The sequence below is a fragment of the Heteronotia binoei genome, chromosome 13 (genome assembly GCF_032191835.1).
Source record: "Heteronotia binoei isolate CCM8104 ecotype False Entrance Well chromosome 13, APGP_CSIRO_Hbin_v1, whole genome shotgun sequence".
In the NCBI taxonomy this organism is placed as follows: Eukaryota; Metazoa; Chordata; class Lepidosauria; order Squamata; family Gekkonidae; genus Heteronotia; species Heteronotia binoei.
In genome coordinates this window covers 44,542,142-44,569,030 of record NC_083235.1, presented here as the reverse complement: position 1 = coordinate 44,569,030, position 26,889 = coordinate 44,542,142, and the positions used below count along the sequence as shown (strand labels likewise).

Here is a 26,889-nt window from a genome sequence, read left to right as displayed (position 1 = left end):
ATTATGCCACATTCCCCTGATGTAGCCAATCCTCCTGGAGCTTACAGGGCTCTTTGTACAAGGCCTCCTGTAAGCTACAGGAGGATTGGCTACATCAGGGGTGTGGCCTAATATGAAAAGGAGTTCCTGCCACAAAAAAAGCCCTGCTTCTGTGCAAAATTAATTTGTCGAACTCTCTGCTGCATTAGAAATAGATGGAGACTAGTGTGAGGCGGCCTTTAAAAGGTGATTTGACAAGTTCATGGAGAATAGGTCGCTCTGTGGCTATCAGCCATGATGGCTCAATGCAACCTCCATGTTCAGAGGTAGTGAATGTGAATGGCTGAGTTACTTCTGTCTTTGTACTCTCCTGCTGGTTGGCTTTCCGGGGGCCTCTGGAAGATAAAATCCAAAGCCAGACTACAGGGCTCTTTGGTCTGCTTCAGCATGAATCTTAACATTTGTATCTGTGTGAAATACTTGGCTCACATCACAAAAGCTACACACACAACTGAAATGTAAACTCACAACCAAGCAGGGTTAAAATTATAAAACAGAAATGAAATGCCATGAGGAAGAGCAGCTGCAAAGCTGCTGCTGCCACCGCCGCCATAGAACTGGGGATAAAGTGGCTAAATTTTGTAAACAGCTTCTGCTCTTTGAACAGCAGTTCGAACTGCAAGACATTTGCAGGTGATGATGCTTCTCTGCATGCCAGCAGAAGTATCCCCTGCTCAGTTCTGTACATTCAGTTGCTATGCAAGCAACAGTAGCATTAAATTCTTGTTAAAGGTGCAAGAGCAGGCCACACCTTTTTTTCTCAACAGTTGGCAAGCCAAACTTGGGTGCCACTTGCTGTTAATCAGCATCTCTTCCTAACTCCATTTCTGCAGCTGGTGCTTGCCGGAGTCCATTTTGAATGCCCTACATAACCTACTGAAGCCCATGACAATAGATTTGCAGAGGCATTCATTCAGAGAGCAGCAGGGTCTTGCTGGAGAAGCACTGAAGTTTCTGTGGCATGCATTTCAAACAGTTACGGAACAATCAGGCAACGCTTTTGTGCTGGTACCGGGTCTGACCAGCCTGTACTACGGCAAGGCATGGAAGATCCTTGATCTATTGTGTATCTTCTGAAGTCCCGAATCCTTAGTTCGGACAAAGATGGAAAGATAATCAACAGTGACTCTTCAAAAGCCAGATGAAAATGGAGATTTGAAAGGAAGATCGAGGTGCTGGGATGACATTTCCTTATTGTAGGATCACAGTCAAAAAACAAATTCTAACTGTGCAAACAGTAACCACTGAAATAGAGTTCCACGATGCCGCTAACATCCAGATATAAAATATTTTAGATTTTTAAAAGATTAAATGGGTCATTCACACTGGTAAGGGAAAAGTCCAGACTTTTTCCACCACTAACCATTCCCATGGCGATTTCCTGTTGTCTCTCGACACCCTCATGTAACTGGCTCTGGAACAAACTTGGGTGGCATGAAGATTCTTTTCTATACATATCAGTCATCTATTTATTTAAAGCATTTTTATACCACCTTTCCACTCGATGAATGATTCTGTCTATTGTCGGAATATAGGAAGGGAAGAACAGGATTTCTTCCCTTCTCTGTGCTTCTCTTTTCACTTGTTTCTCACTATAATTTTGAGTCCTTCCCTCCCTTTCACTTAATAAAAACAAAGAAACACCAAGAATAGAGAGAATGGGGTGCAACCACAAGAGGGACCAGGGCATTCACCCACTGGTGAATCATGACCCCCCTACTGAGGGCCACTTCTCTAATCCATGACTTACATATACACATTCTTTAGGTTCACTTTCATCTTCCTCCTTTCCAGCAGTGATGAAGACTTCTAATGCTAGTAGCAGGGCTCAGCCTCTTTGCAGGGCAGTTAAATCAGAGCTCAGCCCCTTTGCAGGGCAGTCTTTTCCAACTCTGGTTACAAAACCAATTCCTTGGTACAGTCTGTCAGTTGAAGCTGGGAGGTAGAGTTGCCAATCCTCAGTTGGGGGAAGAGGATTCCCTGGTTTGAAGGCCCTCCCCCACCCCACTTCAGAGTTATCAAAAAACATACGGAGGGGAGGAAATGTCTGCTGGGCACTCCATTATTCCCTATGGAGACCAGTGCCCAAAGGGTATAAAGGACAATTGATCCATGGGTATCTGGGGGTCTGGGGGCCCTGTTTTTTGAAGTAAAGGCACCAAATGTTCAGCATAGCATCTGGTGCTATGCTGCACACTTACACTGCAGCGCAGCAAATCACGGGTTTTCCCCACACAAAATGGCAGTGTGGAGCAGCCGGTGCGAAATCGCTAGCTTGCTCCAGAGAGAAATGGAAGCCTGGCGCGGAGCAAGGTTAGTGCGGAATCAGCCGTAGTTCCAACGGAATTCTGGCTGCTACGTTGCTAGAAAGTGCAATCAGGTCATAGGTAGGGTTGCCAGGCTCCAGGTGGTGGGTGGAGATCTCCCCTGGAGAAAATGGCTGCTTCAGAGGGGAGACTTTATGGAATTTTACCCAGCTAAGGACCCTCCTCGGGCTCTGCTCCCAAAAATATCCAGGTATTTTCCAACCCAGGGCTGGCAACCCTATGTAATTGACATATTTATTTATTTATGTTATATTTATATCCTGCCCATTCCATACAGACTCAAGGTGGCTAACAGCATATGGCAACCCCATAGGGTTTTTAAAGCAAGAGAAGTTCAGAAGTTTGCCATTGCTTGCTTCTGTGTTGTGACTCTGCACTTCCTTGGTGATCTCCCAGCCAAATACTAACCGAGACCAACCTCGCTTAAATCATCATCATCAGTATTATATAGAATTATTTTTATGTTTTTTTAAAAACTGGTTTATATCATTGTGGCTTTTAAGATTTTATGTTGCTGGTTGATTAGTTTCTTGTGATTACCGTGTTTCTTTTTACTGCTGTGATTCAGTGTTTTAATGTTAGATATTTATTGGGGTTTTTTGTTATGATCTTTTCTGTTGTTATCTGCCTCAAGGTCTACATACTCCTGGGAGAGCCCTTATGGGAAAGGGCGGACTATAAATGTACCAAATAAATAATAAATAAATAAAAATAAGAAACTACAAGCTACAAGTGCAGGTCATAAATCTCCTAATAATTGTCCACCAAATTAGATCAAATCAAGTTGAGTGGCCTAACATCATTGTCATCTTCATTGTCATCTTCATTGTCATATGGCATTATGTGTGGTATAGCCACGAGATCCTAAGGTTGTCTGGCAGCTGTAAGTTCTAAATCTTTTAGCATTATACACCACTAAGTGCCAAGGTGAGAGAGCTGTGACTGACCCAAGATCACTGAGTTGACTTCTAGTAGAGGAGTGCAGCATTGAACCTGGTTCTCCAGATTAGAGTCCACCGCTGTTAACCAGAGCAACCCATAGGTTCAACATAAATAATGCACATGACACCAGCAGTGTTCCCTTTAAGCTGGGTTAGCATGAACTAGCTCACAGATTTTTCACCTCCAGCTCATACATTTTTGTCTTTGCTCAGGAAGGATGACCCCAGAGCACACTAACATGCAGTAGCTCACAACTTTAATGGCAGTAGCTCACAAAGTAGAATTTTTGCTCAGAAGACTCTAAAGATTAGAGGGAACATTGGACACCAGTTGTGTTTACACTACTAAGTTTACACTGTGTGCCAGCAATTACAGCTACCATGTCAAGTCTGCCTGTCCATCTGTCCGTCTGCCTGTCTGTCTGTCTATCTATCAGCATATTCAGTTTTTTTCATTTAGCTACAATGCAGCAAAATGTTTTCCAATGCACCAGCAGCAACAGTTACCATATATCCCTGGAATATCTGTGTTACTTAATGGTAGGGTTGACAATCCCCAGTTGGGGGCAGGGGATCCCCTGGTTTGGAGGCCCTCCCCCCACTTCAGGGTTATCAGAAAGTGGGGAGGGGGATGTCTGCTGGACACTCCATTACACCCTGTGGAGACTGGTTCCCATAGCGTATAGTGGAGAATCAATCTGTGGATATCTGAGGCTTAGGGGGGGCACTGTTTTTTGAGGCAGAGGCACCAAATTTTCTGCATAGCATCTAGTGCATCTCCTTTAAAAAAACCCCCCAAGTTTCAAAAAGATTAGACCAGGGGGTCCATTTCTATGAGCCCCAAAAGAAGGTGCTCTATCCCCCATTATTTCCAATGGATGGAAGGCATTTAAAAGGCGCACGATCTCTTTAAATGTGATGGCCATAACTCCCTTCGGGTGCTTGTCACACTCTTGCTCCTGGCTCCACCCCCAAAGCCCCCAGATATTTCTTGAGTTGGACCTGGCAACCCTACTTTGCAGCAACAAAATCAAACAAGAGCCTTGCAATAGCTTAAAGATGAGCCAGTTCTTATTCTAGCATAAGTTTTCCTTGACTAAAGCCCATTTAATTAGATGCATCATCCATGTATATTCTTGGCAATCAGGGATCAAAAGGGTTAGGCAGGGAGGCAACACACAAACAGTTAACTCAACAAGGTGCGGTGAGCTAAGTCTTGTGCTGAGCTTGCACTGGTCAGAAAGTCAATTTGGTAGCTGCTTCCTCAGGCCCCAAAGTGCTGCCCCTTTTATATACTTCCCATCCCCTGAGTTGGGCAGCAGTGACCAAGCTGCTGGAAATTACTTTGTGGCCACTGCTAATGGACTTCCAAGTGCAGGGAGAAGAAACCACAAGGTGGGATGGGGTGGGGTGGAGGATGGGAAGACTGCTGCAGAGCCAGGAGAGGGAGAGCAGGTACTTCATTAGCTGCCTGCAGCTTCCTCTTCATCTGACTCCCAATATCACAATAGCAATGGTTTTCAAGTATATTTTACAATCCACTTTGTTTCAAGGGAAATTCCTTACTTTTCAAAAATTGTTCTTTTCTTGCAACAAACAATGGGCTTCCCTAGACTTTGTACAGGTACAAAGAGTTTCTGTAAAGTAAGCAAAATACATCTTTGATATTGTTCCTAGTTTCTAAATTCACAGCCTGGTTTACTATCCGTCTTGCAGGTTGAATAGACTCTCTTGCATTTCCTTGTCCTCTGCAAATCATGCTACGCTTACTCACTTCTCTTTTTTTAACTAGCCCTTGCTTTAGTGCATTAACAGCACTGTGGTCCACCATCAGAAGCAAGCAGATCACTGCGTATTCTAGTTGTTAGAGAGCTGAACTGGGGAGTCCCAGGTTCAAATCTATGTTCAGCCATCAGTAGGTGACTATGAGCTACTGATAGTGATCAGTACCTCACAGGGTTCTTGTAAGCATAAAATGGAGAGGAGCATAAAATGCTGCTCTGAGGTCCTTTGTATGAAAATAATGTGATGGATGAAGCTTCAATTGAGAAGGAGGAGGGTAGGGGGAGTTGGTTTTATACCCTGCCCTTCACTACCCAAAGGAGTCTCAGAGCGGCTTACAATCGCCTTCCCTTCCACTCCCCACAACAGACACCCTGGCCCAAGGTCACCCAGCTGGCTGCAAGTGTAGGAGTGAGGAATCAAACCTGGTTCTCCATATTAGAGTCCTGCGGCTCTTAACTACTACACCAAACTGGCTTTGTGGATGAAGTGGGTGGTGAAGAGGCATGAAAAACCTCAGCTTGAGACCCTGGAGAGCTGCTGCCAGTCTGAGTAGACAATACTGACTTTGATGGACTCAGGGTCTGATTCAGTATAAGGCAGCTTCAAACGTTCATATGTGTGAAGGCACAAGAGCAGACCTGTCTGTTTTTTCCTGACCGGTTGATAACCCTAGCCCAAGCCTTTGCTATTTGCAAGCCATTTTCTTCCTGTCTTTTTAGTAAGAAAGTTATGTACACCTAAATGCTCATAGTGGACAAATAGTTTCAATCATACATTATTGTAATCAATGTTGCCATCTCTTTTCCTGACAAATGAGCCAGTCTGGTGTAGTGGTTAAGAGCATAGACCCTAATCTGGGAAAACCAGGTTTGATTCTGCACTCCTCCATAAAACAGCTGCTTGGTGACCTTGGGTCACTCACAGTTCTCTCAGAGCTGCTCTTTCAAGAGCAGTCCTCAAAAGAACACTCTCAGGCCCACCTACCTCACAGGGAAAGGAGATTGGAAGCCACTCTGAGACTCTGAGTGAAGGACAGGATATAAATCCAATCTCCTCCTCCTCTTTTTCTTCTTCTTCACCTCTTAAGAACTACATGTCAGAAAAATGAAATATGACTGGGGCAGTTTATCTTATAACTGCATCTTCATGATAGGCAAATCTGTACCTGTTCAATTTTCTGCCATGCTATTGTTGAAAGTTAAAAAAATCAGAGCCTTGTTTAGGAATGCTGAAGTGGGCCCACCAACCAAAGATGCACGCAGTAGTTTTGTTGGATTTTAGTATTTGTCCAGCTGAGGTCCAGAGGAAAGCTTGGTAAAAGCTTGGTAAACCTATCAGGGCTGTCACTGGGCAGCAATCAGCAGGGACAAGCAGGGTCTGAAGGACAGTGCTGTTATGTTCCAGTGTGACAGTGCATGCCTGAATGAGGCATGGCCATCGTGTGAGGCCAACAGTGCCATCCTAATAGAGACCTACCCAAAATTCTGTCCAAACCTATTCAGTGGGATTTACTGTCAGGAATGATAGCATTATAAAGGATCAGACTGCTGTCTCACATCCTCCCTTTAACACATCTAGGCATCCTTCTTCTCTCAAGCTGCAAAGAATTGCCTCCTGAATACTACTGGCCTTGTATGCTGTGTCTAATACACATGTGCCACTGTGGAAGGGCTTCACCCATATATTCCCCACATACCAGCACAAAAAAATAAAACCCAGGAATTGCATATTTGGGGGCAAAATTGGTCCCAACTTTACTTCCTCATAAATTACTCCCAAACTTCTGGTACCTCATAATCAGACTGGACTTTATACTGGCTTGGTACTTCTGGGTGACATGAATCTTGGTCACACTGGATTTTCTTTCAACATGCAGGGAAATGTCACCCATCCTGCATAGTCATCTATACTCATTTGGACATGAATAAGTGCCGTGTCAGCAGGCGCTTCCGCATATTGCCTTCACTGGCAATTGTGGATAAGAAACAGGAAACAGTTATTTCCTGTTGCAAGGGCTGTGTGGTCCCATCAGTTCTGGTGCACAACCTTTTGCCCCATGCCAATCCTGTTAGTCTGTGGGTGTTCAATGCTCTGATTTAAGAGTGTCAGTCACTGACAAATGCACTCGTGTGGAAGCACACAACATAAGGTTATATAGAAGGGGCTGCAGCTTGAAGCAGGAGCACATGCTTTATATGCAATAGGTCCCACTTTCAGTCCTGGCATCTCTTTGATGAAGAATTCTCAGGCCACAGGTGTAGCAAAAGACTTTTCTCTGCCTGAGAGCTAGAGGAGCCACTGTCAGTCAGAGAAGCCAGTCTGGGCTAAATGGACCAAAGGTCTGACTCAACAGAAGGAACATAAGAACATCAGAGAAGTCATGTTGGGTCAGGCCAATGGCCCATCCAGTCCAACACTCTGTGTCACACAGTGGCCAAAAAAAACCAGGTGCCATCAGGAGGTCCATCAGTGAGACCAGGACACTAGAAGCACTCGCACTGCCTCCCCCAAGCACCAAGTATACAGAGCATCACTGCCCCAGACAGAGAGTTCCAACAATACGCTATGGCTAATAGCCACTGATGGACCTCTGCTCCATATGTTTATCCAATCCCCTCTTGAAGCTGGCAATGCTTGCAGCCACCACAACCTCCAGTGGCAGTGAATTCCATGTGTTAATCACCCTTGGGGTGAAGAAGTACTTCCTTTTATCCATTCATATCATATGTCATATCCTAAGTATGCTTTGATTGAAGAAGAGCTGGTGGTGGTTAGGGTGTCAGACTAGGACCTGGGACAAGCAGGTTCAAATACTTTCTCTACCATGGAAACTTGCCAAGTGACCTTGGGCCTGTCACACTTTTTCAGCCTCACCAATTTCACAGGGTCGTTTCTGTGAAGATAGGGTGAAGGAGGTAAGAATGATGTGATATGTTGGACTGGGTCTTCACTGGGGTGAAAAGCAGAGCGTACATTTTAAGAAGACCATCATTTGAGGCTATTGGGCCTCTTCTGTCTAGAAGGCAAAATCCAGAGAACTAGAATCAAGGAGGAAGGATTGACGAAGGTGTTTGGTTGGGAGGTGCTCCATCTCTCCTACAAACTGTGCAATTTGAGATTTTGGAACTCCTCGTTTTCTCTAAGGTAATTCATGAAAATGACAGCATTTGGGGTATGTTGGTCCCATATTAATTATGTATAAACACAAGAAAATGAGCGGATGGGAGTCTTGGGGGTTATAAATGCAGTTTAGCACCCAACAGTGCAGTCCTATGCAGAGTTACTCCAATCTAAGCTGAATGATTTCAGTGGGCTTAGTCTGGAGTAACTTCCTATAGGGTTTCCCTGCAAGGACCTGGATGTGCAAGATCTGTATGCTGCCTGCTTTCAACCCAAGGGCTGATTTGTTCTGGATACAAACACACACAGGAACAGCCGCGAAGGGCTGGAACAGGCAGCATCATGCTGGGTGCAGGAAATGATCTGGCACCAGCCACTGGTTGGGCTTTTGGAGGCATTGGTCAGAAGGGAGGGAGAAGAGAGATGCTCGTCCTTCCCTCAGTAGCTCCCAACCCCAACACAGAAACCAAGGAAGCTGATGAATTATTAAGCAGGCCCTGTCCTAGGCGTCTGGGTCTGACTTCTGTGCTGCCAAAGGCTGTTTGCGAACACACACCAGCCATCAGGCTGCACTGGCAAGGGAACAGCTGCTCAGTGAAAACTCCCAACTTTGGAAAACTGGAGCTTTTGGAGCCAGGGAGGCACTGGATTCTGGACACTTGATCTGAAGAAGCTTCAGAGTCCCAGGAGGTGCTTGGATGCGGTCAGCTGGCAACTCATCCTGTCACTTCCTCTTCCGCACCCTTCAGTTCTGTTTCTTGGATGCTTCTTACATTCCTCATCCCTTCCTTGCCTCCTTTGCTGGACCTCTATACCCCTCTCCCATTTCTCTTGTGAGCTGCCTTTCTTACCTTCCTTCCTCCTGTGCCTCATTCTCTTCCAAGCTGTCCTTTCCCCTCCACCCTCTTGCGATCACCGGCACCCTCTCTCTTTACCTCCACCTCCTTCTTTCCTGTTCTTCCCCCTTGCTATCTGTCTCTGATTTCCAACCCTGAAAAGTCCTTGTGAAGTACCTCTACTATCCAGCTGAGGAGCTATCTCAAGGGGCCCTGTGGGGGCAAGATGCCCATCCAGATATTCTGCACCATCTCCTTCACTCCAAACCAAGAGAAAAACACGGTCAAGGAGGCAGCTGAGAGTAATGGTGACAAGTTCCTCTACAGCCGACATGAAGTGGAAGACGTGGAGGGGGGCTTTGAAGATGCAGCAGAACTGGAGGAAAAGGAAGAAGGTGCTCCAGATTTGATAACTTTTGCTAACAGTTGCACCTTGCATGGGGCCAGTCACATCTTTGTGGAGGGAGGCTTTGGGGTGCGCCAGGCACTCTGGACAGGCACCTTCCTGTTCTCGCTGTCCATTTTCCTGTACCAGGTGGTCGGGCGAATATTCTACTATCTGGAGTACCATCACATAACACAGCTGGATGAACAGGAGAGTTCGCAGATGACTTTCCCTGCTGTCACTTTCTGCAACTTCAACCGCATTCGTGTTTCTCAGCTCACCTATGGTGACCTGTTATATATTTCCCCACTTGTGGGCTATGAGGATCTCTCTTTGGAAGCAGGATTCCCTCTGGTCCCACCTGCCTTTGACACCCCTGATGAACCTCTGAATTTGTATAACTTTTTTGACCGAAACAGCCATCAGCTTGAGGACATGGTGCTGACCTGCAAATACCGTGGCGAGCCCTGCAGGCCTGACGACTTCTCCGTGGTGAGTGGTTCCCGTGTTGGTCCTAGTGCCAGCTTTACCCAGGGATGACTGGAGGTCCAAGGAAGGACTGTGGCTCAGTGGCAGAAAACTTATACTTTGAATGCAGAAAGTCTCAGGTTCGGTCTCTGGGCATAAGGGATCTCAGGTAGCAGGAGCTGGGGGAAGACATTTCTCTGCCTGTGACCCTGGAAAGCTGTTGCTGGTGGTCAGTAGAGACAGTACTGGGGTGGATAATCAATGGGCTGCCTTGATATAAAACAGTTACATTCAGGGCTTTTTTTGAGCAGGAATGCGCAGGAACACAGTTCCAGCTGGCTTGGCATCAGGGGGTGTGGCCTAATATATAAATGAGTTCCTGCTGGACTTTTCCTACCAAAAAAGCCCTGGTTACATGTATTCAGTGGGAAGGAGAAGGAAAGAACATATCTGTTGTCCCAAAGTGCTGGCTTGCTTCAGATCCAGTGAGTAGTTCTAATCTCCACACCATGAAGAGATTTGAGAGAGATACTACCCCAAGTCAGTTCTGTCTGGGAGGGACAGGAATACCTACCACACATACAGCTAACAAGTGTTTCCTCTAAACTGAGTTAGTATGAGCTAGCTCACAGTTTTTTAGCCTCTGGTTCATAGATGTTTGTCTTAGCTCAGAGAAAATGGCTCCAGAGCAAACTAATATATCCTTACAACTTTAATGCCAGTAGCTCACAAAGTAGAATTTTTGATCACAAGATGCCACAGCTTAGAGGGAGTATTGCAGCTAACCCTCCCAAATTTTTGCTAAGCTCCAGCTATAGGACGTAAAATAGAGACCAAAGGAAGCCAAAGCCAATTTAAAGCAAAACAATTTAAATGATGCCCCCATGCTAAAGAAAAATATAATAATGAACAATTGACAAGTTTCTGCCCTTTAATGGTACCCTGGAATCTTCAGTCTGAGGTGAACTACCTCACACTAGTCTTGCTAGAGATTTCAGTCTCAGAGATCTATACCAAAGTATATCCTGACTGCCTGTTTAGACTTGAGCAGAAAATTCCCTCCTGGCCCGAATCTACCTGTTTAGGTGTGGCTATTTCCTTTGGAAAGGCATTTATTATTCTTGATGCAGCAATTCCAGCTGGCTGAGAACATCTACCTCTCTATCTAGGGAACCTGTTCCAAAGATCAGTCCTTCATAGGCGATAATGATCCCTCATTGAATGCACCTGCCAATTAATCACTGTAATTGACTCATTCATTCATTAACCATAATTTTGGGGGTGGGGTTTAAAATGATTTTCAGTTGCCTTTGCCTGATGTCATTTCCCAAACAAGGTGACTCAGTCCTTCAAATGCATCGTCTCAGTTTGTTTGTATAGATCTTGTTTCAGGTTTAAGCAATGTGTTGGAGAGGATTTTCCTTATATTAAATTATTTGTGTTATTTTGCAAAGGGTAACAGCTACCTTCGATGAACAGTCTCATACCATCAGCTGTTTCAGAGAAAACGTAATATATATGGTAATCAGGTGGAAACAGGAGAGTTAATAAACTAAATAAATAAATAAATACTTTAATCGGTGGACAGGCAAAGTTATTTCCACTGGGACCTGCTGTGGCGAGTTTACTGTTAAAGATGCAAGAATAGAGACAATTAAAAGATGGCAACCCCATGCAGCACAACCAAGAGGAAATTTAAACATTTCTGCATGTTATGTCGTTTTTAAATACACAGGGGCTGTACCAGAAAAAAACCTGGCAACTTTACCAACCTGTTTATGCTTGGTTACATATAGGGAGAGCTTGCCCACAGCAAGATATAGAGACCCCACTCTATGCAAACCTGCATCACTGGGTTTGAGATTGGGCCCAGTTGTCTCCTTGGCAGTGCAATCAACCATATCCACTTGGTTGCATATTTAGAGGTGCTTAACCTTTGGATGCGGGATTACTTATAGGGGTTAGTGCAATCTGTTGGAAATCAGGTGCGCTTGAATTAAAGGCCATGCTTTAAGTGGCCTCTTTAAAAAAAAAGTCATGCAAAAATTTCTGGAGCATCCCCTGGAAACCAAGACCTCTCTGGTCTTAAATCCTACCTGTGAGGGCATTAACTGTGGGAATGCAGGAAAGATGCTCTGTTTGTCCACAGGAACACTCTTCCCTTTGTGACCGCTTCATATTTCCAAGGCTAAGGGACACCGTCACCATCTTCCAGTCATTTAAAGATGCAACAAGGGCCAGTACAGTGAGTTAAGGAGCTTTTGTCCCCCCGCTCCATGCTTGAGCAAGTGCCCAAATGGCCATAAACATCAGGTAGGGTTGCCAGCCTCCAGGTGGTGGCTGGAGATCTGCTATTACAACTGATCTCCAGGTGATAGAGATCAGTTCACCTGGAGAAACTGGCCACATTGGAAGATGGACTCTATGGCATTCTGCCCCACTGAAGTCCCTCCCTTTTCCAAACCCCACCCTCCTCAGGCTCCACCTCCAAAATCTCTGGTAATTTCCCAACCTGGAGCTGGCACCCCTGCACCAGTAGCTGTTTCGATACCGGAAAAGGCCTGCAGGGAAAAATGAAAGTCACATTGTGGGCTTGATGTAGGGTTGCCAGCTCTGAGTTGGGAAATTCCTGGAAGTTTGGGAAGGAGAGGGAGCTCAACAGGGTATGATGCCAAGGACTTCTCCCTGCAAAGCAGCCATTTTCTCCAGGGGAGCTGATCTCTGTTGCCTGGAGATCAGTTGTAATTCTGGGGGATCTCCGGGCTCCACCTGGAGGATAACAACGCTAGCCTGACGGGGCCTCTGTGATATTTTTGAATGACTTTAAAATGGCATTAGTGTCCTCATGGTAGCCACAAGGACACCATCACATCTCGTTTGGCCCTGTGTTTTCAAGACCTGGTCTGCTGCTGAGCTGTGTTGAGGATGTCACTTTACAAAGCCCTCCTGTTTGCTGGGAACAACACAAGCGTTTTGCATCACACATGCAATGGGAGTTTTGTGCCTCCCTGACCACCCACTGGTTCCTTTTTACTTGAGGCCCCAGCATGGATAAAGAAGTGGCTGCAGTTTCTGCCCCATTGCTGTTTTTACATCCTCAGACTGCCCCAGGGAGCTGCTCTTGGTTCTCTTGTATAACAAAGTCTCTAGGGCAGGGGTGGCCAAACTTACTTAACATAAGAGCCACATAGAATAAACATCAGATGTTTGAGAGCTGCAAGTTTGAGAGAAGGCAGGCAGGCAAATAGATGGGGCAGGTGGAAAGAAAGCAACTTTAACTTTAAATGCATTCTCCAAGCTGCCAACTGGCTTGGCTTGGAGAAGTGATTTAAAGAGAGAAATGCCTTTCTTTGCTGATGGGGGGCAGCTTCAAGAGCCATTTAGTGTGTGTGAAAGAGCCACATGTGGCTTCTGAGCCGCAGTTTGGCCACCCCTGCTCTAGGGTAATCTTGGTACTACACAAGGGTTCAGAGAACTCCTTCTCTACAATAGAGCTCCTGATTCTCAGGCTGCATTTCCTATGGCTTCCTCCCTTGGGTTGCAAAGGCCTGACCCTCTCAGCACCAACTCAGTACCAAGGGATGGGATGGCCTAATCTGTGCTGTTCAGAGATGCACCATCTCTGCCTTCCCGCAGCTTCATTCTTCTGCTGCCCATTCCAAGCTGCTTACTGTAATTAAAACTCTGTGTGCAGCAGGAACTGCAGTCATAAAAATATCCATCCAAAAGCAGCTAGCGGCCACAGAGAGTGGGAAAGCCGCCCTTTTTTATGGCTGGGAGGCAGTGCCTGAAAGGAGGTGACACAAATGTTTTACTAGCTGTCAGGCAAGGCAAACAAGGGAAGGAAGCATAGCTGGGTGATCTTAGCAAGCACTGGGAGCCCAGGCAAGAAGGGGGCCCCTAAATATGATATGTTAACTCCCCAAGGAAATGAAGGTCCTGGCTGGAAGCAAAAAGGCCCTGGGTGGCATAGATGTAGATGCTGGCAGTGATCATTGGCAGGAAGAGCAGAGGGGTGAAAAGTGAAGCTGAAAGGATGCAAGAGCCGGAGAATAAATCTGCTCTTTCCAGCATCACAGAGGGTGGAGTGGTTTGCAGTTACAAATGCTCCCTGGCAGCTGGAGACAACCAGCGAGAGGGCCAGAGGCCCCCAGAGAGGATCCGATACTTGTTCCACCATTCTAGGGAACAAGGAGGCTTGGAACAGTGTGGGAAGACAGTACAGGCAAAGGAGATGGTCAAAATCAAAATGCAGGGATAGGAACAGGTAAGAGGTCTGACTGATTGTGTGCTTGGGTGTATACAGCTCGGTTTTGGGGAAGGCAGAAATTGTCATATCTCTGCAAGAAATAATGTTAGGATGAAGTTTAGTAGGCAACAGTGGAGAAAGTGGTTGGGAGGTGTTTAGATGTCAATACTGCCAGTGTTTGAAACTTTGAAGAGGTAATGCTTAGGGTGCTCTCTCCAGCTTCAAACTGTCTCTCTTCCCCCTTATTTACCCAGCTGCCCTAAGAGATCTTTCATAGAATAGAGGTCTAGCCCTCAGGCCCCTTTAAGAAAAAAATCTCACCAACCTGATCATATATCTGCTCACCCAGAGGCAAAGCTGACACTTGAGCTCCTGCATCGATTTCCAAGAGTTCTCTTTTGTTGGGCAAGGACAGCGGAGGTGATTATGATACTCTCGCTAATAATAAGCCAGAAAAGGAACAGACTACATCGTCTTCCCAAATGATCTTGATGGTAATGCTTATTTCCTGTATTAGATCATATAGAACAAGTTTCTCCAGTTATTTGAGAGCCTCAGACAAAGAACAGAGGATAAGTGCTTGAAAGGTGGCAAACCATATGACTGAAATCCTGAGTCTAGTAGACATTTCTTATTCATGCACATTAATCAGGTCTCGATAAGTAGAAAAGTCAATATAATTTTACAGCTATGGTAAAACCCATAGAGATCTGGGAAATTCCTAGAGTGCTGTTGCAGTCCCATAATGTCATTTCCAAGTATGTAACCAGAAGTGACCACTGTTGTGATGCTGAAGGCATTGTAGTGATGCTTGCCATAGCAGGAGACTTGGCCACTCTACCACAACACCTGCCAAATGTGTTTCCTGATGCCTGCTTGCTTCTTGGGAATAGAATTCAAAGAATCTTGAGTGGAAGGGCAAGCAGAGTCCTGAGTGCTAAGCTCATTATGGGAATGTACTATATTATTGCTGTGTGGCTTGTATGTTGGCCATTAAATGCTGATTGTATTATGTCTCTGCACTTGGAAACCTCTCCCTCTGGCTGTTCAGACAGCAAACCCTCCCTTTCTGTGGAAACTGTAACAAACAGCCAATACTTATTTTCCTCCACCTTAGTACAGGAAGTGCTTCAGAGGCACCCAGGAAGTATCCCCTTTGCAGGGAGTAGCCATTCAGCAGCAGCTGCCTGTGTTGTAGGACGCTTGGGTTGGAATCTCCCAGCATTTCCTAGATCATTGCAGTATTCTGCGAGTTCCTGCACCCATGACAGTGCTGGTAGTGCCCACTGCCCTTTCTCAAATTTCACAAAGAGCCTGCGGGATCAATAAGGCTGGGGACCCCTATGTTAGAGAAAGGGCTAGCTTTGTATTACCTAATCGTAACAAGAACATAGCATCTTTTAAATATGGCACAGATCCTTAATATGCTTCATGAAAGGATTTTGTTTTCCTCTGGCAGGCAAGTAGTGTCTGGTTATACTTCTCACATTAGAACCATTGTCCAAGTATGGTGGCTTTTTTGTTATTTCAAATTCTCCCTGTACATCTATGAAGAACTCAGTGGATTCCCTCAACAACAACAAAGGATCTACATTGCATTAGAGAAGATGGTATTTCAGTTATTCCACACACAGCATCTTTATAATCTACCATTCTCCACTGTAGGTTTAAAAACACCTTAAATCTGAAAGAAGACACTAGGAAACCCCAGCCCACTTTATTATAACTCTGACAGAGCCTGCTCTACATAAGAACTGTGTTTTTTGGAATCTTGAATATTTTCGTGGCTCAATAAATCTTCTGTACAGTTTTAATACTCTGCTTTGCATCAGCATTTGGTGCCATTGCCCTCTTCCGTGGCTCTGAATATAAAAATCCTAGTATGTTTTGATGAAAAACTTTCTCAAGGGCAAAGGGAAATTAGACCTCTAACTGCTTTGACTAAATTTTGATGCCCTTTTCTCCTGAAAGAAAGCTTCTTTCTGGGCTGCCGTCTCTTCCCTGGATCCTGTTTTATAGTTGTCTCCAGGTAAAATTAAACATGATGGTTTCAGATCAATGTGTTTCAACCTGGATCATCCTCAATCATGTTGAGAGAAGAGAACAGGGAGTCCATTTTTAGCAGCAAAAGGAATGCATGGGTGAGGAATACAAGACCCTCCCACTGATTACTTTTTAGGTCCCAAAGAGCTTTTCTCCATGTTGAGTTAACTTCAAGGTAGGGTTGGGTCTGTGTTGGAAAATACCTGGAGATTTGGGGGTGAAGCCAGGAGAGGGCTGGGTTTGGAGAGGGGAGGAGGGGGGCCTCAGCATGGTACAATGCCATAAAGTCCACCCTTCAAAGCAGCCATTTTCTCCAGGGGAGCTGATCTCTGCCAGCTGGAGATCAGTCGTAAAAGTGGGAGATCTCCAGGCCCCACCTGGAGGCTGGTGACCCTACTTCAAGGTGGGTTCTGGAGTTCTCTGGGGATTACAGCAAGCCAAAGAGATGTTTGTATGAAGGAAAAGGCAGTTTTAGAGGGCGGATGCCATGTCATCAGATTCCTACTGAACACCTGCCCTAGGCATAACTCCAAAATCTTGAATTTCCCAAACCAGATTTGTCAATCAGAATTCAGCTCTGGAACCTTTCTAATCTGGTTTCAGGCCTGGTTTTAGGATTGAAATAGCTTTGGTTGCACTAATGGGTGACATAGCTTTGGTTGCACCCAGAGACACACAGAAGGAATGCAGCCCTGCTGATTCTCCTGGATCTCTGAGCAGCTTTCAGGACAATCATTCATGGTATCATTCTGGACTATCTTTCAGGGTTGAGACTGGGAGGCATCATCCTAACTGGAAGGCAGGTTTCAGAAGGTGGTGCTGCTGGTTTATGGGGTTCTGTAAAACTCCATCTTGTGCTCCAGGCTTTTTAACGTCTTCATGAAACTGCTTGATGAGGTCACTAGGGATGCCAGGTCTATTGCTATGGTAGGAAGCCTTCCTGCACACATACACACACACAATTGCCCTCCAGTACTTCAGAGGACAGCTGGGGATAAATGGGGCAGGCATGCAAGCGCACAACATCAGTTCTGGCAAAAACTGGCAGAAATATCATGACATTGGGATGATGCTTAGGATTTGCCAAAACTTTTATGGTTTAACCATATTGCATGGAAAGCCCTAGAACATCCTTGACATCATGATGTCACTTTTAATTTTTTGCCAGAAGTAGAGTTGCCAAGTTTTACCTGGCTACCAGCGCAATGATGTCACTGGAAGTTACATAATCACACCAGGCACATTGCATGGAGACGCTCTAGTATTTTGGTTTAAAAACTCTATTGCACCATAGAGTTTTTAACCAAAATGTAGATGTGCCTAGCACAATTATGGCACTTCCAGGTGATGTCATTGTGCCAGGCATGTCGGGCACTGATGGAGCTTTTCAGGGCGGGACTCCCCCCACTGGCCACTGTGCTGGTGGATTGGAAGCCCCGAAATTGGGGAAAACCCTGCACCCAGTGAGAGGCTGGGAACCCTAGCCAGAAGTGATGTTGCATGCTGGAGCAGTGCTAGCACACCTGCCCTCCCCCCAGGAATTCCATGCAGCGTCTCCATGCAGATGATGCTCAGCTCTATTTCTCACTTCCAGCAGTTCCCAGGGAGGCTGTGGAAACCTTGAACCCAATGCCTGGAGGCAGTTTTAGGCTGGTTAATAAACTTCATCCTGATAAAATGAAGGTGTTACTGGTGGCTGACAATGTCTCCTGTTCTAGATGGGGTTGCACTCTCCCTAAAGGAGCAGGTTCGTAGCTTGGGGGGCTGCTGGACCCAGGCTTCGTTGGTGGCCAGGGGTGATTTCCGCCAGCTCCAGCTGATGAGACAGCTGCAGCCTTTCTGGGGTGAAAAAGACCTAGCCACTGTGATGCCTGCACTGCTGACCTCTAGATTAGGTTAGGTTGCTCAGTGTGCTTTTTGTGGAGCTGCCTTGAAGCGTGTCCAGAAATTACCATTGTTACAGAATGCTACAGTGAGATTGCTGGCTGGAGTGGGCCAGAGGAACCATATCACTCTGGTACTGTTCCACCGACATTCACTAGTCTCAATTTGCTTCCAGGCCCAATTCAAGATGCTGCTGTTGACCTTGGAAGCCCAATTTTGCTAAGGACCAGCATACCATAAGGCCCACCTGTTCCCATATGAAGTGCTTCAACGATTATGGCCATTGTCATCTGCTATGAATGCATCTGATATGAGGCAGGTGGCAATCCAAAAATGGGCCTTATCACTTGTGGCACCAAAATTGTGCCATTCCTCTTCAAGGCAATTTGTCTATCCCACCCCCCTACCATATATTCTGCAAGTGTTTTGTTTAGTGTTCTGTTACTGACCCTCCTTCCTGTTTACATTTTAATTGCTGTTTTGTAGAAATGAATTTTTAAGATGCTCTTTAAAGTCTTGTATGTAGCAGATCCTTTCAAAGCAAAGTTTTATTTAAAAATAAATAAATAACAGAAGTTTGTCTCAGTGTACAGTTTAGATGTCCCCAGCTGTGCAGGAATCAGCGCTTGCCCCAAATGTTCACTGCTGTGTGCACATCTGCACTGAAAGGCAAAACAAACATATATACATATCCATACCAATTGTATCCTCTTCCCAGGGCAGTTTGGGGATTGTGAGGAAAATGAACTAAGGATCACGAACCAGAAATTCTCAGCATCTCTTCAGACTATAATTCCCAGGATTCTCTGGGAAAAGCCATGTCAATTCAAGTGTTATAAAAGCAATATAGATGTAGGTGAGTCTGCAAAAATCACATGTTCTCCATACTGAAATGAATGGCACAGAATGGCCATTAGAATACACTGGTTCTTTTAAGATGGCCACAAGAATGTATGGGGTTTGTAAATGAGCATCACAGTGCATTAAAACAAAAGAAGATTGGATGCTTTCACAATGTCTGTTAACACATAAAATGACCTTTAAATCTCAGAATACAACCAAGTCAAAAATATCTCCCTTTTTAAGGATTTATGACTGCAAGAAGAAAGGTTGGGATCCTATACACTGCCTAGATAAATCCAGACCCAAACCTCCCATTCCAAAGGGCCACTGAAATCAGGACAGGACTCAGGAGCCACCCAAGGCTTCCAGCAGGGCACGGGTCCACCAAACCCTTGCCTACATTCCTCTCCTGCCACCCACTGGCATGCACTCCACCAGTCACACCTGTAATCCCAGCTGAAAATGATACCCAGTGCCACTAGAGAAAGGCATGCAGGATGTGCGGAGGACTGGCAGCACTCTTGGTGGCACTTCCAGCTGTGTGTACCTCCCCACACTGTCACAGAATGAGAGGTGGACCATGTAGGCTGGTGTTATGGGTGATGAGAAGGCTGGGGGGCATGTAGGTGAGCGGGCAGGAAGGAAAGCACAAGTGAAGGGGGCTGCTGGTGGGCAGGGGTCTGCCTGGGCCCCCTAAAATTGAAATTCCCTGACTGAAGGGCACTGAGATCCCACACAGACACACGCATACACTAAGGTTGCATTCAGAAGCGTTGTATATGTGACTAGAATTGTATCTATGATATGGAGTTCTTGCCTGGCTCATTGGAGCCTGTAGGACTGAGCTTGGGGACTCAGGAACAATAGGGAGTAGGATCCAAATTCTACTGCCTTGCTCCAGTCACAAGCCCCCTGCTGGTTTGAATGGTCCAATAGAATGCTAGCATGGGAACTTTGTGTGTGTGTATATATAGTTGGCCCTATAGGCCCAGTTTTCAGTCTTCTAAGGCAGCGCTATACCATGCAGTATTCAATAAAAGAGTTTTGTTCACTACCACCTCGCCTCATCATTGCATAGAACCCACTATATTATAAGATGGTTTAAGGAAAATAGCATTTCTTCATGAACCTAGATAATCAGCTTTGTGTCCTCCCTCCCTCTCCCTCTCATGAGAGATGCCCGGATTGAATGGACCCCTCCTATTTAGCTCCACTTTGCCGAGATCTCTGACCTTGGGTGCTTAAATAATCCCAGCACACCTCAATTTTTTAAGGTGCCTGAATTCAGACATCACAACAAACTGGAATTAAGCTGAAGTCTTCAGAAGTCTTCAGTTGGGTGGCTATATGCGCAAGGAGACAGGGAAGAAGACTAAAGCCCAGGGGGTACAGTCAGGTTTATGAAGAGAGGCTTTGCAGACATTATTTTGAACTCAAGGGAAAGGGAGGGATTGCCTTAAAAATGCTCAAAATGTATGCTTTAAAAACTTGTTAGGACCAAACTAGATGAGGCAGTTGCAGATTGTTTGCACTGACTGAGCTTCCACTCTGCACATATTCCGTTAAGGTCTAACCCTCTAAATCATAAACCATACCTGCACTGAGTCATCTATATGTAGAAGGGAAGCAGGCATGAATATACTAGCCCTTCCCTCCACTTACAGGATATGATGGCTGGCTCATGAGCACAACATCTAAGTGCACAGGAAGTGTGCACATGTAGGTGATGTCCCCATGACTGGGAATATTGTGGGGGGGGGGGGAGTGTTCCCGATCACAGGAATAGCATGTTTGCACAAACATTTCCTGCAAGCACAGACCCCATGCTCACAAGCTGGCAGATCAGGCAAAAGTAGGATCAGCTTGCTTGTGCCTGCACCCCCTCTATGCACACTGATTCAGTGTAAGTCTGGGTCATGCATAGAGAGGTCTTCTGCATAAGACCTACACATGTGTGTGAGCAGGACGCCCTGCATGAAATCAGGATTCTCCCTTTCACATATTCCAAATACTGTTTACAGTGTGGCACATACTCCTCAGCACAAGAGACTCAGGTTGCCCCCCTCCTGAGCTCCAGGTCAGCTTGAACAAGCTACCCCTTGCCTGAAAATGTAAGCCCCGCATCTGAAAATGCAAGCAAGCCAATGCCAACCTGCAATGTATTCCCTATTGTGTTTTCTTGGTCTATCCCTGCTTAGCCAGACTATATAAGAAATAAGAAGAAATGAAATCTGGATGTCTGTCCAGAGACAAAACATCCCAAACTTATTTACCTTCAGATAGCATCTACCATGACCTTAGATCAAGGGAGATGTTTATTAAAGGTGGGAAGATGCTGGACAAATTACAAAGCAAAATGAAATAAGAAATCAGGTTTCTAAGCTATGAGGTTTAAACTAGAAGGTTTTTAGCAGATTAGCTCTTTGGAACAGTGAGGATCTTTATATATACCAGGGTGTGTTTTATAGTGTATAACTATAGAGTAATAATGTCATGTACCTTGAGCTTTTAAAACATTTGGTACTACCATATTCACAATCTGCAATTCAGTTGTCACTTTTTTATACCTCAAGTTTTTGTGCAAACCAAGGCAGAATAAAAATTAACTAAATAAAATTTCCTTTCGTAAATTGTGACGCCCACCTCATCCCTTGTCTAAGATTAAAAATGCTCAAAATGTATGCTTTAAAAATTTGCTAGGGCCAAACTAGATGAGGCAATAGCAGATCCATAAAAAAGATCTTTCAGGTGTGTGTGTGTTTTAATGGGAGCTGCAACTGCAGTATGGGGGGCGGATACCCACCTAGGAGATTTTATTTGTTTATTTTCTTCATTTATGCTCTACCTTTCTCCTCAGTGGGGATCCAAAGCAGTTTGCATTGTCCTTCTGTCCTCTATTTTATCCTAACAACAGCCTTGTGTAGCAGGTTAGGCGGAGAATTCGTAAAATCACCAAGCAAGCTTCTGAGACAGAGCAGAAATTCAAACCTGGGTCTCCCAGGTCCTAATCAAGAAATGAAGAATTGCCAGTGAACAGTATTAATACAAAATATTTAAAAGTATAGTATAAAAAGACTCTGAAGGTTATTCCTGAACAATTATGGATTCATCACTGGAATACAACTGTTATGTTAAAAGCAAGGAAAGTAAAAGATAGTGTACATTTATAAAGAAATATTAAAAATACCCCTTAATTTACAAAGCATGAAAAAAGACCAAATGCATGTTGACAGTTGTCTTCCTCAGTGGTCATAAAAGAAATAACAAGGATAAAATTTTACAAAAATGCATAATGAGCAAGGGGCTGTGGCTGGTCTGTACTTAATGTTAAAACCTTTAAAAACAGACAAAAAATTGTAATTGCATGATATGACAGGATCTCCCAGATCCTAATTGGACACTCTAACCATTATGCAATGCTGGCTCTCTTTTTGCCAGTCACCAACTCCCCTCTCTGGTTCTGGCTAACTTCATCCAGACCAGAACAAAGTACCCCTTTTCTTCTGCTGAGTGCAAGCTGACAGAGGGAATTACCAAATGGGAGAGAGGCTAGTTTAAGATAGCTTTTCATTAGCTGGATTCAGAGTTTCCAGTATCCTGACCTTCCTCTCTGGACAGCTGCCAGAATGAAAGGGTAAAGGCCAGCATTTTTCTTCTTCCAGTCATGCTGCTGTAGCTGTATACTGTATCTTGGGTCAGTGAACTTCAACATTTCCAGATCCAAATCCCACTGTTAACTTCTAGGGGGCAGCTAGGGTTGCAACCCTCCAGGAGGAGCCCAGAAATCTCCTGGAATTACCAATAGTCTCCAGATGGCAGCAATCAGCACCCCTGGAAAAAATGGCTGCTTTGATGGGTGAGCTGCATGGTGTTATCCTCCACAGAGGCCCCTCCCCTCTCCAAACCCTGCCCTCCTCAGGTTCTACCCCCCCCCCCAAAATCTCCAGCTTGGAGTTGGCAACTCTACTGAAGTGCCACTGAGCTGCAAGTCATGTGACATCACACTCATTGGACAGTACGATTGGAAGCCACAAGGGTGGGGTGACTACATGGCTATTGACCAGAGAAGCTACCCTACCAGTTGCCAGATACTGTCTCTGACCTTGAGGCTCCAAGAGAGTTATTTAAACTCAGGGTGATTACTCTGGAACCCTGCCCTTCTGTTTCATTGCAGGATGGTGGATAATTTTACCTTTGTTGTGAAGCCAGCTGATTATGGTAGATGTTGGAGACCATAGAGATGTTTAGCAGGAGAGGATTGGTTCTGAATTTTACCTTAAATGACATTTTATATAATTTTGCACTGTATATAACTTTATACTGTCTTAAAAGCCTATGAGCTGGAGAGACTCCCCTCTTAATAAATGTAGATGCTGAGCCAGCAGCAATTGTCTCAGCCCAATTTCTCCTCTCCTGAAGCAGTCCGCGATGCCCCCTGAAATGCTGCTCTTGGGAGAGGGGGGACCTCGGGGATATGCAGAATCCAATCCAGGAACAGGAAACAGAAGCTGAGCACGGTTGAGGTACTGTAGTAGAGTGAGCAAAGGAACAGCGCTGAGGAGGATTCGTCCCTCTGCTCAGCGGCCTGGCCTGGCAGTGGCGCTGCTTCTCTCTGTCAGCTGGTGTCCAAAGAGGGTCAAGAGACGTGGCATTCTTGCTCTCTGTGTGGGCACACACTAAATAAATTCCTCCCCCAGAATTGTCCCCCAATGGTAGCTTTGTAGAGCCTCACAATCCAGCAGGTGGGTTGCTAGCATGGTATAATGGTTAAGAGCAGTGGACTTTAATCTGAAGAACTGGGTTTGATTCCCTACTCCTCCACATGTAGCCAGCCAGTTGGCTTTGGGTCAGTCACAATTCTTTCAGAGCTCTCTCAGCCCCACCAAGCTCAAAAGTGCCTCTTGTGGGGAGAGGAAGCAGGGCTGACATGTGGGAGTAGGTCAGGTAGACAGCCACATAGGATGCCATCAGGCCTACAGGGATGCCACCGGCTCCATGTGCTATTTTAGTGGTGTGGAAGGGAGGCTGGGGAGAGAGCGGCTCTCCCTGCCGCTCTGGTCACTGGCCTCCCTTTCCGCCACTAAAATAGTAAGCGGCCGGGAACAGAAGCAGCCCCCAGTCTCCGGTGCGTTAAAGGGCCCACGGATCAGCTGGAGGCTGCTTCTGCTCCTGGCCCCACGTGCTATTTTAGTGGCATGGAAGGAAGGCTGGTGAGAAAGCCCATTGCTGCCCTCCCTTCCCGTCACTAAAACAGCTCCTAGCCCCCAACTGCTCCGTGGGCCCTTTAACTCAGGTGGGGTGCTGGGGGCTGCTTCTGTCCCCAAGCCTGCATGCTCTTTTAGGGTCGGGAAGGAAGGACAGTGACAAGAGCAGCAGGGAGAGTCACTCTGGCTACTGACCTTCCTTCTCTGCCGGTGGGGAGCAGAAGCAGCAGCCAGCACCCCCCCCCCTTGAGTTAAAGGGCCTGCCAATCAGCTGATTGGTGGGCCCTTTAACTCAGGCAGGAGGCCCAGGCTGCTTCTGGTGCCGGACCCGCAAGTGACCTCTCCATCACCAAATCGCTCGCGGGGCTGGTGGCAGCTCCTGCCAACATGGCTGAGGCCCTGGGGGCTCCTTGGGGCCCTGGAGTCAGGGGGCTTTGGCAAGAAGTTGGGGGGCTGTGCCCCCACAGGCCCCCTCATAGCTACGGGCCTGCCTGAGAGCCCTGACCCATGAGCAGAAGACCATTGCTATTTGCGTCTGACTTGCCCAAAATATTTGGGACCTGCCCTCTGGTCCGACCAGTAGATCCACTCTAAGCTTCCAGCCCCAAACTGGTAACAGATTTTTATTATTATTTTAAATTTCACAGATCAGTGATGTTATCTGGGCTGTATTCAGATACTGCTTAGGGGTGATATATTTATGGGATGGATATATATAGCTCTTAACACCCTCACCAGAGCTGTGACAGATATACGTACAATGCTGTCTCTCCCATCCCTCAGTCTTCCAGATTTCAGGTGATGGTGTTCTGTGTCCTACTCCTTATTTCTCTTTTAGCCTTTTTTTTTTTTTTGGCTCAGAGATTGCAGATGGCAAACAAGCCTCAAACAAAAAAATCGTATAATACCCGCCATTAAGACCAAGCAAAAACACCAGAGCAGCGTACAGGATTTTCCGGAGTGTGTCAAGAAATTCTGTTTGCTTTGGTCTCCCTCCAGTGGCCCTAATTTATAACTACATATACTTATTGCTTCCCTACTCTGAAAGTTTATTGTTGCATTTGCTACAAAGACTATTGAACCTTGAATATTGTTCAGATGTTTAAGACCAACTGTCATCATCAAAGCAACTAAGTTAAACAACTTCTTGCCAATGAGCCATAGCTGCCACACTCATCAACATTAGAGATTGTTAATGCCTACGGACATAAAGACAATACCAGTGAGGATATCCAGTAACTGATGGCTGTGGGGAAGAGGCAGAGAGGGTGGGCCTGCAATCCCTGCAAGCATCATGCTCCTGTGCACAAACACGCATGCATATATGTGCATAATGTGGGATTTCCCCCTTGCCCATCCTTCCCCTTACATTCCATGCAAGTTGGATAAGGGCAAAAAGTGGAGGAAGGGGCTGAGCCCACATCAGATCTGCAAGCTGATCTTCTCATGCTAAATCCAGTTCAGCCTCTCCTAAATCAGTGCTTGCCTAATGATGTGCATGCTCCTGTTAAGGAAATAAGCTTCATCCCGCACTGTCTAGCTGCTTATTCTGTTCTATGGTGGGAGGAAGATTCTATGGACTCACAACTCGTATTTGGTGACTTTTGGGACATGTGACAGCTTACATGAGAGACATAATGTGAAGAAGGGAACTGGTGCTATACTTTAGCAGTGGCTTCCACCAGCACAGATCAATGGAAAATGAAAATCTAGTATGAGAGCTACCTGGCAGCCAGTTTGAAACATCAGATAGAGCGTGAACTTCATCTGCAAGAGTCACAGGTCCAAATCCGTATTCAGGGCCAACATACATGTTCAATGGGACACTCATGTTTTTCTTGAATGGCACCAGGAGGGGACCCAAATTTGATTGGAGCAGTGGTGCTGGTGCAAGATTTATATTTTTACAGCGCATGCATTATGGATTAATATCTTCTGTCCCTCACACTGTGATAAAGGTAGGCTCAAATTACTGACTCAGTTCCACTTACTAGACTCATGCTTATTTATTTCATGTATACATGTTTCTCCTTGGTAGGGACCCAAAGTGGCTTAAAACTTCCTTTGCTTCTCAATTTTATCCTGTCATCTTTGTTGGTGTTACCAATGGTTTCTAAGTACCCATCATTTAAAAAAAAAACAGCCATAAACTATTGATATATCAGTGTAGTGTTGCAATGATAATTGAAGCAGGTTCTTTGAATTCAACCCTTTCACTTACAAAAAAAGTAAGTCTCTAGTGCCTTTCCTCCCAGAGACATGCCTTTCCCCATATATCTATGTGAGAGTAAAAGCTAGAGATTTACTTTTTTTAAAAAAAATGAAAGCTGAGAATTCAGAAACACAGTTTAAACTATCATTACACTATATCACTAGATTGATATTTTAGGGCCTTTTCTTTAAAAATCACTGTCTTGCAGGAGAGATGGTTAGCTATTGCAGCAGTCCAATCATTGAACAGTGGGTTGGAGGTAAGTGGGATGGGAGAGGACAAAGAAAACCAATATGCACTAGGGAAAACCCAACTCAGAATCAGCTTCCAGAAAAACATCAAGGTAAAAGCAGTCTCGAGCTGGAAAAAAGCAGGGGGAAAACAAAGCAAAAAAAGGAGTAAAAACTAAAAGCACACAAAAATGCATGCAGAAATTGGGCCATAAACCAATGCAGTATGGAGTCAGAACTACTGAAAAAAAGAAGTCACGGGAAAAAGCCCTCTGTGAGGTAGGTAAGGGTAAGGTTGTGTGACTGGCCCAAGGGCACTGGAC

At 45.4% G+C, this 26,889-nt stretch overlaps 1 protein-coding gene across 2 annotated transcripts in view; it reads left to right on the top strand.

Moving 5' to 3' along the window:
* Positions 1-26,889, top strand: part of ASIC1 (acid sensing ion channel subunit 1) — a 203,245-nt gene that overhangs the window by 142,222 nt on the left and 34,134 nt on the right. Inside the window, exon 1 of one of the 2 annotated variants that reach the window (XM_060252899.1) lies at positions 9,243-9,925. The exons of the other annotated variant lie outside the window; for it this stretch is intronic. Coding sequence (XP_060108882.1) covers positions 9,275-9,925 — 651 coding nt within the window. The 5' untranslated portion in view covers positions 9,243-9,274. Of the gene's footprint in view, positions 1-9,242; positions 9,926-26,889 lie in introns of those variants that run through there. 2 annotated transcript variants of the gene reach the window in all.